Consider the following 9,915-nt stretch of genomic DNA (forward strand, 5'->3'; position numbering starts at 1 on the left):
TTTTGCTAAAATATATATTTTAATGGGTTTATTACAATCATTTTATGAAATATATATATATATATTCATTCGCCCTATCATTATGATGTTTCTATGGTACCCCATGAAATGTGCACTGAACCTAATGAACAGTCTAGATGAATGGATTGGAATATCTCGTGTCCCAATGCAACTGGGAGTTATAATTTATAATGTCTCTGCAATAAACTTACAACCTAATATTTCAGGAAAAAAAAAAAAAAGGAAAAAAAAAAAAAGAACAAAAACAGTTACGTCTTATCTCCAAGTCCTAACTACCACAGCTTGGCTATCATCCAATGAGTAGACTTTCCTATACCCACCCGTGCGCAAGTTCATCATCTCGTACGGACATTCAACATTCATCCTCCCCTTTTAGCAGGCCCGGATTAACAAAGGGCAGGACAGTCTAATCCGTATCTATTCAAGAGAAGAAGTTGGATGCATCGAATGGGAAATCCGGGTCGTCGAGGGTCCTGAAATCCAAGTCCACCAGCGAAGAATTCGAAGCCGATGTAGCGGCGGAGATTATTTCAGTCAAATCCGATTCCGAGGTCTGCAGATTCGGCCCCCCACCATAGCTGCTCATCCGGCACGGCGACACTGAGAAGAAGTTGGATTCTGATGTTGCTGGCGATATAAACGTGGGGCTGAAACTGCCCATGAAATGACTCTCAAGGGCTGCCGGAGAAAATATGTTGTTTTCAGGCTTCACAGTGTTGTCACTGTAGTTGTTGTTGGTGATCGATGTCGTCGAAGGAAAGGAGAAGGATGAAGGGTTGAGTTTTTGGCTCTCCATGTCTTCGGTTTTTACTTTGAGACCAGACCGGAAGTTGAGGAGTACTTGTTGTGGCTGCTGCTGATGTTGTCTATGCTCTTGTTGCTCTTGTTTTCTTGATGATGCGTGCATCAGATGAGCTGCTTGGATGCATGTATGTGTTCCTCGGTATGTGACTTCGAAGATCGCGGGATCTTCATCAGATCTCTGTACTTGCTTCGTGGCCAAGCACCCTTGAACGTTACGGTGTGTACACCGATAATAGCTTCTGCAATTGTGAGAAATAAATAAGTGAATTTATGTATATATATGCAACGGAGACCAAAAACTAGTCTAGATAGGAGGAGTTGGTCAGTTCAAGTTTGGATGATTTAGATGATAACAAGGATATATGTATACATGTATGTCTATTTAGTATGTCATGTTTGGTAAGAAATAATCAATCCTGGGGATGACATTGATACATGTATTTTTGTTAGTTTTATCTTTAGAAGAAATGTTGGTGGGAAAGGGTTGAGCCCATGCCCAAATGGCTCAGTCAGGTTCGGTCATTGGAGCATGTATGAAGCAACTAGAATAAGTGTGCATGCTTGAAGATAGATGGGTCTTTTTATTCAAAAGAGGATATCCAGCTTTTATACAAGATTGAGGAATTTTCTTTGTTGTGAATGATCTGATTGAAGGAGAAGCTTCTCACCTTGGAAAATTAGCACCAAGGATGTCTTTCTGCCCATATTTTCTCCAACTATAGCCATCATCAAGAGGCCCTTCGAGCCCGGCACCACTGCAAATGCGCACTTGCTCTGTCCATTTCGGCAGCATCTTTCTACAAAACAGAGATTGGGAGAAACCCATTTCAGAATTTTGCTGGAACTTTGAGTTGTAAGAAATGCAAGAAGGTTTTTCCTTCTTTTTTTCTTTTTATATTTTGCCTGATTGTACCTTTTCTTGGAGATATCACGGCGTTCCTGATCCTTACAGTCCCGGTCAGAATTCTCACTCCGTGGGCTCCCACTGATGGAATGCGGGGAATCTGTGTTGGTGGTGGGACCTGTCAACTGCGGATCCCCCTCCGAATCATTTGATTTGAGCATCGAAAGAGCTTTAGTAATGGAAGACAAGATCCTCCCCAATAGCAGTTCGCGCAATTCAGCTGGAGAAGAGGGGTCAAGATGCATCTGCAGCTGCTTCACAAACTCCTGCCCTTGCACTAGCTCATTGATCACCAGGCTCTTCTCCCATTCTCCGGCGTTCTCCATCTATTAAACCTTGTGAATGGAAAAAGTGAATACAGAAAAAGAGAAAGATGGGTTGGAAGAATCGCCGAGTTGGACGAGAAGTCGGAATGGGAGATTGAGCTGGAGAAGATGCTAGTTCATGACTATGAAATGGAACTAAATGATAAGATGAAGGAGAAGGAGAAGAGTCGCTCCAGATGTTTCAAGACATTGAACTAAGCCAAATTGGCAATTAGCAGTCACTCTATGAGGAAGAAAGCAAGCGGAGTAGATAATGATGAAGTAAAACAGAGGATTCTAAGAAAACTCCAAAATCCAAATCCGACTCTAAACTTTGTGAACTAGCCGAAAGCGGAATCGGTCTTGACTGTCTGATGCAGAGAAATCAGAACACTGAAACTAGTCTAAGAGCCTATAGATTCAATAGACAGGCGGACTAGATTCGCGGAAACAACTCAAAATCAGAAGCTAAGACTATTTCGAAGTGGGTATTTGTATTTTCAGACAAGTAGAAGAAGGAGAGTGATGAGAGAGAGATAGAGGAAGAGAAGGATATTTTAAACCTGAAGAATGAGAAGTGGAGGGGATTTGCATTTAAGGGGAGGATTTGAAAGGTTTGAATGAAGAGAAAAGGGGAAAAGAGAGAGGTTTGACTGAGAAAAGCGAGTTTTGTAGGTTGGACCGGTCTTCGGTCATGGAAGTGTAAGATGATAGAGAGTCCGAGTGCTGACCGGTTCTTCTTCTCCTTCTTCCATCTATTTTTGTTGCATTTGAAGTGAATAGGACGAGAAAGTCAGAGAAGAGAGAGCGGACCAAGAATCTTCAAAGCTTCTTCCGCGTTGCTGCTACTCCGTGTAAGAGATGGGTGCTTACGGCTGACGTGTGTAAGGAGGCGTCACCTGCCCCTCTTTATTACGCGTGGGCTTACGTGGAATTACAAGTGGACTTGCTCGCGTAAAAATCAAGGAAGCGGATTGGGTACTGAGTAAACTCTGTGGGGTCTACCGTAATTTATATATTTTATCCACTCCGTTCATCCATTTTAACAGATAATTTTAGTTCTTGGTACCAAAACCGAAATATATCTGAATTTCAAGTGGACCTCACCACGTGAAAGAGTTTGAATTGAAATTCTACCGTTGAAAATTTATTGGGGGCCACAGAAGTTTTGGATCAAGATGCTAGTTGTTTTTTCCTTTTATCCTTGTCTTTGTGATCTTATGAACATATTGGATGACAAATACACATTACTGTGGGCCCTAGATAGATTTCAATGGTGGAAGTCATTATTCTCACTGTTTCCTGTGGTGTGGTCAATTTTAACTTTGGTGATACTTCAATTTTGAACCCAACCACTAAACTGAGCTGAAAAAACGGATGGACGGCGTGGATAAACTAAAAACTACATATATTCACAATAGGCAGCTATGTTTATTCAGTAAGATAAAATCGGACGCACTTTGGCTAGTGACCCCGACATTAGCGGAAACGGATTGGCTACTACCCCTGCGACTAGCCCGGTGGCTGGTAGTCGGTGCTCTGTGAGCCCCAGCATGATGTATGTGTTTCATCCATGCTGTTCATCCATTTTTACATATCATTTTATGTTTTGATCCCAAAAATGAGAGGGATATAAATCTCAGATGGACCACACTACAGGAAAACAATAGTGATTAGATATCCATCATCAAATTCCTCCTAAGGTCCGCTGTACTTTTTATTTGACATCCAATATGTTGATTAAGTCATACAGACCTAGATGAAGGGAAATAACAAAGATCAGCTTGATCCAAAAATTTTATGACCCTCAAAAAGTTTTTAATGGTCAAGGTTCATTGAACACTGCTTCTTGTAATGTGGTTCAATTGAGATTGAAATATACCTCATTTTGGTCTTATATACCAAAATGATCTAGAAAAATATATGGATGGCATGGATGAAACACATACAACATGGTAGGTCCCACGGAGCACCAACCACCAGCCATTGGTTGGTGGAGGGGAGTAGCCATGACGTTTCCAATACTAGCCAGCTACCTGCTCTCAAAGCACTGTGGGCCACACTGTTTTATCCACGCCGCCCATCTATATTTCCAGCTAATTTTAGCTAATGATTCAAAAAATGAGGCAGATCCAAATCTCAGGTGGACCAAACTACAGGAGACAGTGGAACCGAATGCTTGCCGTTGAAAAGATTTTATGAGCCAATATTATTTGGATCAAGATGATATTTGAGTTTTCCTTCTTCGATGTCTAGGAAACCTAATCAATAGTTTGGATGGAAAATAAGGACGCGGATTGCATACTGACAAGTTGAGTAGCTAGACTCGCCATTCAAGTGACGTCGCCGTTACAACACTGGGGTCTCAGCATCGATTCCGTAGTGGGGTGGCTAACGGTGAAGTGTGAACTTACAGTGGATGTACTAACAAGCTTTTAAAAATGATGTCACTAAGATCCGTGGGCCTCACCATGATGTATGGTTGTATCCACACCGTCCATCCCTTTGTAGAGATCATATTATGGGGTGGTCCAAATAATGAGGCAGATCCAAGGTTGGGGTGGACCTGCCTAGTGCCTAGAGCTGGGCATCGGTCCTGGTCGGACCGGATTCGGCCTAACCCGATCGGATCCGAAATTCTAACAGGTTGACCCGAAATCGATCCGATCCAAGACCGAGTTCAGAGCCCTTAGAACTTTTTAATGATGGGCATTACTCTCCCCGCTATTTTCTATGGTGGGGTCCTCTCAAGCTTTGAATCTGACTCATTCTTTGGATCACCACCTAATATGATCTCTCCAAATGAATGGACAGTATGGATACAAAACATACATCATGGTGGGCCCCACAGAACTTTGTGATGTCACTTAGCCTTGCTACTCAACTTCTAAGTAGCTAATCCACGGAAGCAGTTTAGCTAGTGTACCACTAAGGTTGTACATCGGCCGAACCAAGTCGAGCTGGCCTCAGCTCGACCCGGCTCAACCACTAGCTAACCTCAGCTTGACTCGGTCATTGAGCCCAACTGGCCAGCTAATCTCAGTTCGGTTAGCAGCTCAAGCTAGTTTGAGTCGAGTTCGAGCCAAGATCGAGCCAAGTTTCTCATTGTAGCATTTTGGCAAACATCAGAACTGCACCTTTAAAATTTTACTGTATTTGAGACAACAACAATAATTTTTCAAATATTTTATCAAACAACTTCTAAGCAATATAAATAAAATATAAAAAAGATATTAATTTCATATACAGACCTTCCTTACCACCCACCGTAATTCTTTGAAACATTTCATCAAACACTTGGTGAGCAATACCAATATCAAAGTAACCGAGTTAACAAATTGGTTTGATCCGAGTCGAGTTGAGCTAGGGTCAGCTCGAACTCAGTCAAGCTGGGCCAGCTCGAACTCATTTTTGAGCTAAAAAAATCAGCTCAACTCGCTCGAACTCAACTTCAATTCGAGTCAAATCAAGCTTTTTCAAGTCAAGTCAAGCGAGCTAACCCAGCTAGCTCGATTCATGTACACCCCTATGTACCACACACCAGCGACATAGCTGGTGTATTGACGTTAGCAAGTTCTATGGGTCACATCATGAGGTTTGTGTTATATCCAAACCGGCCATCCATTTGAAGACCTATCTTAAGGTTTGATGCAAAAAATAAGAGAGACCTAAAGATCAATTGGACCACCCTGCAAAAAGCCGTGGGGGATTGAACGTCTACTATTGAAACGCTTTTGGGGTCACAAAAGTTTTGAATCAATATGATATTTGTTTTTCCTCTTCATCTAGGTCTTTGTGACCTTGTCTTTGTGACCTTATGAATAGATTTGATAGAAAATACACGTTATGAGAGGCCGTACGTATGTTTTAATGGTGAAAATCATTATCTCTGCTGCTATTTGTGGTGTGGTCCAGTTGACCTTTGGAGATGATTCATTTTTTGGATCATGCACTAAAATGATCTTGAAATCTGGATAAACGGTGTGGATATAATAAGTACATCATTTTAGGGCTCATAAAACTTTGATCTACTTTGAACCCTTCGTACAACTTGGAGCTCGAGTAGTGTCTGCGCTTGTCTTCGCACAACGCGTACATACAACAGCTGTATAGCTGGTGTGAGGTACACCAGCCAATCCGCATCCCTAATCCACGTCCGGAAAATAACAAGCTTTGGTTGTACTAAATGCACAAATCATTAAATAGCATTAAACTAAAGAGTACAAGTTTTAGTTACATTAATTGCATAAATCATTAAATGAAAGTTGCATTAAATGCAAGAGTCATGTATTATGTGATCCACTTGAGCGTTGGATCTACCTCCGGCTCGTGTATATACCTTAAAATGATATGCAAGAAGGGATGAACTCCGTGGATAAACATACATCACGACGGGCCCGGCCAAATTCTTGACCGTGCGTGGCTAGAGACAGGTGGGGTACGTTGGGGTGTACACGAACCGAGCTAGTTGGGTTAGCTGACTCAACTCAACTCGAAAAAGCTTGATTCAACTCGGTTCGAAGCTGAGTTTGAGCCAAGTCGGGCTGATTTTTTGAGCTCGAAAATGAGTTTGAGCCGAGTCTGAGCTGGCCCCGGCTCGACTTGACTCGGATCCAACCTAGCTTGAATCGAACTCAGATCGAAGCAGTTTAGTGACTCAGTTACTTTGATATTGATGTTGCTCACCAAGTGTTTGATGAAATGCCTCAACGGAGTGTAGTTGGTGGCAAGGTATGTATATGAAACAAATACCCTTTTTTTTTCTTGATTTTTATGTTGCTTAGAAGGTGTTTGTTAAAATACCTATAAAATCATTGCTACTACTTTACAAACAATGGGATTTTATAGGTGCAATCTAGGTGTTTGTGAAAATACCGCACAGGCCAACTTGACTCGAATTAGCCTGAGCTGCTGACCAAATCGAGCCGAGCTAGCCAGTTAGGCTCGAGGACTGAGCCGAGCCGAGTTCGAGCTGAGGTCAGCTAGTGGCCGAGCCGAGTCGTGCTGAGGCCAGCTCGACTCTGTTCGACTCGATGTACAACCCTAAGGGTAGGATGAAATCCACATCCTACAACTCACTTAACTAAAAAGTTTGTGTGTAATGTGGTGCCCTTATTTCTTTTAACTCCTAACGGATCAAGTCAAAAATGCCCACCTCTAGACTTGCCACAGAAAACGGTGGGGAGAGTAACGCCCACTATTGAAACCTTCCAAAGGTCCACCCTGATGTTTTTTTGAGATCCAACCTGTTCATGTGTTGACGCAGGCATTGAAAGAAGGGAAAAAACAAATATTAGCTTGATTGAAAACTTTTATAGCCCTTAGAACTTTTTAATGATGGGCATTACTCTCCCCGCTATTTTCTATGGTGGGGTCCTCTCAAGCTTTGAATCTGACTCATTCTTTGGATCACCACCTAATATGATCTCTCCAAATGAATGGACAGTATGGATACAAAACATACATCATGGTGGGCCCCACAGAACTTTGTGATGTCACTTAGCCTTGCTACTCAACTTCTAAGTAGCTAATCCACGGAAGCAGTTTAGCTAGTGTACCACTAGGGTTGTACATCGGCCGAACCAAGTCGAGCTGGCCTCAGCTCGACCTGGCTCAGCCACTAGCTAACCTCAGCTTGACTCGGTCATTGAGCCCAACTGGCCAGCTAATCTCAGTTCGGTTAGCAGCTCAAGCTAGTTTGAGTCGAGTTCGAGCCAAGATCGAGCCAAGTTTCTCAATGCAGCATTTTCACAAACACCTGAATTGCACCTTCAAAATCTCACTGTATTTGAGACAACAACAATAGTTTCTCAAGTATTTTATCAAACACCTTCTAAACAACATTAAAAAAAAAAAAAAGGTGTTGGTTTCATATACATACCTTCATTCCCACCGGCCACACTTCTTTGAATCATTTTATCAAACACTTGGTAAGCAACATCAATATTAAAGTAACCGAGTCACCGAACTAGTTCAATCCGAGTTCGATTCAAGCTGGGTTCGATCTGAGTCAAGTCAAGCTGGGCCAGCTCAAACTCATTTTTGAGCTAAAAAAATCAGCTCAACTCGCTCAAACTCAACTTCAATCCGAGTCAAATCAAGCTTTTTCAAGTCAAGTCAAGCGAGCTAACCCAGCTAGCTCGATTCATGTACACCTCTATGTACCACACACCAGCGATATAGCTGGTGTATTGACGTTAGCAAGTTCTATGGGTCACATCATGAGGTTTGTGTTATATCCAAACTGGCCATCCATTAGAAGACCTATCTTAAGGTTTGATGCAAAAAATAAGAGAGACCTAAAGATCAATTGGACCACACTGCAAAAAGCCATGGGGGATTGAACGTCTACTATTGAAACCCTTTTGGGGTCACAAAAGTTTTGAATCAATATGATATTTGTTTTTCCTCTTCATCTAGGTCTTTGTGACCTTATGAATAGATTTGATAGAAAATACACATTATGGGAGGCCGTACATATGTTTTAATGGTGAAAATCATTATCTCTGCTGCTATTTGTGGTGTGGTCCAGTTGACCTTTGGAGATGATTCATTTTTTGGATCATGCACTAAAATGATCTTTAAATCTGGATAAACGGTGTGGATATAATAAGTACATCATTTTAGGGCTCATGCAACTTTGATCTACTTTGAACCCTTCGTACAACTTGGAGCTCGAGCAGTGTCTGCGCTTGTCTTCGCACAACGCGTACATACAACAGCTGTATAGCTGGTGTGAGGTACACCAGCCAATCCGCATCCCTAATCCACGTCCGGAAAATAACAAGCTTTGGTTGTACTAAATGCACAAATCATTAAATAGCATTAAACTAAAGAGTACAAGTTTTAGTTACATTAATTGCATAAATCATTAAATGAAAGTTGCATTAAATGCAAGAGTCATGTATTATGTGATCCACTTGAGCGTTGGATCTACCTCCGGCTCGTGTATATACCTTAAAATGATATGCAAGAAGGGATGAACTCCGTGGATAAACATACATCACGACGGGCCCGGCCAAATTCTTGACCGTGCGTGGCTAGAGACAGGTGGGGTACGTTGGGGTGTACACGAACCGAGCTAGCTGGGTTAGCTGACTCAACTCAACTCGAAAAAGCTTGATTCAACTCGGTTCGAAGCTGAGTTTGAGCCAAGTCGGGCTGATTTTTTGAGCTCGAAAATGAGTTTGAGCCGAGTCTGAGCTGGCCCCGGCTCGACTTGACTCGGATCTAACCTAGCTTGAATCGAACTCAGATCGAAGCAGTTTAGTGACTCAGTTACTTTGATATTGATGTTGCTCACCAAGTGTTTGATGAAATGCCTCAACGGAGTGTAGTTGGTGGCAAGGTATGTATATGAAACAAATACCCTTTTTTTTTCTTGATTTTTATGTTGCTTAGAAGGTGTTTGTTAAAATACCTATAAAATCATTGCTACTACTTTACAAACAATGGGATTTTATAGGTGCAATCTAGGTGTTTGTGAAAATACCGCACAGGCCAACTTGACTCGAATTAGCCTGAGCTGCTGACCAAATCGAGCCGAGCTAGCCAGTTAGGCTCGAGGACTGAGCTGAGCCGAGTTCGAGCTGAGGTCAGCTAGTGGCCGAGCCGAGTCGCGCTGAGGCCAGCTCGACTCTGTTCGACTCGATGTACAACCCCAAGGGTAGGATGAAATCCACATCCTACAACTCACTTAACTAAAAAGTTTGTGTGTAATGTGGTGCCCTTATTTCTTTTAACTCCTAAACATATTTGGAATCTGATGATAAGGTGGTAAACATTTGTTTTGATCAGGACTGTTTATCTGTTGGGTCAACATGTGGATGAAGAGAAATTGACCACGATAGACGCCACTTTTTACCCATCTTCTTTTATGAA

The 9,915-nt window shown here is 42.1% G+C and overlaps 1 protein-coding gene across 1 annotated transcript; it reads right to left on the reverse strand.

Moving 5' to 3' along the window:
* Positions 1 to 371: 371 nt before the first annotated feature.
* LOC131241314 (probable WRKY transcription factor 41) lies at positions 372 to 2,741 on the reverse strand. Its single transcript, XM_058240110.1, has 3 exons — positions 1,739 to 2,741; positions 1,494 to 1,622; positions 372 to 1,064 (listed from the first exon to the last, which is right to left on the reverse strand). Exons 1-3 carry the CDS (start codon positions 2,053 to 2,055, stop codon positions 443 to 445), a joined length of 1,068 nt encoding a protein of 355 aa, XP_058096093.1. The 5' UTR covers positions 2,056 to 2,741; the 3' UTR covers positions 372 to 442.
* Positions 2,742 to 9,915: the final 7,174 nt, after the last annotated feature.

The sequence above is a fragment of the Magnolia sinica genome, chromosome 3 (genome assembly GCF_029962835.1).
Source record: "Magnolia sinica isolate HGM2019 chromosome 3, MsV1, whole genome shotgun sequence".
NCBI lineage: Eukaryota > Viridiplantae > Streptophyta > Magnoliopsida > Magnoliales > Magnoliaceae > Magnolia > Magnolia sinica.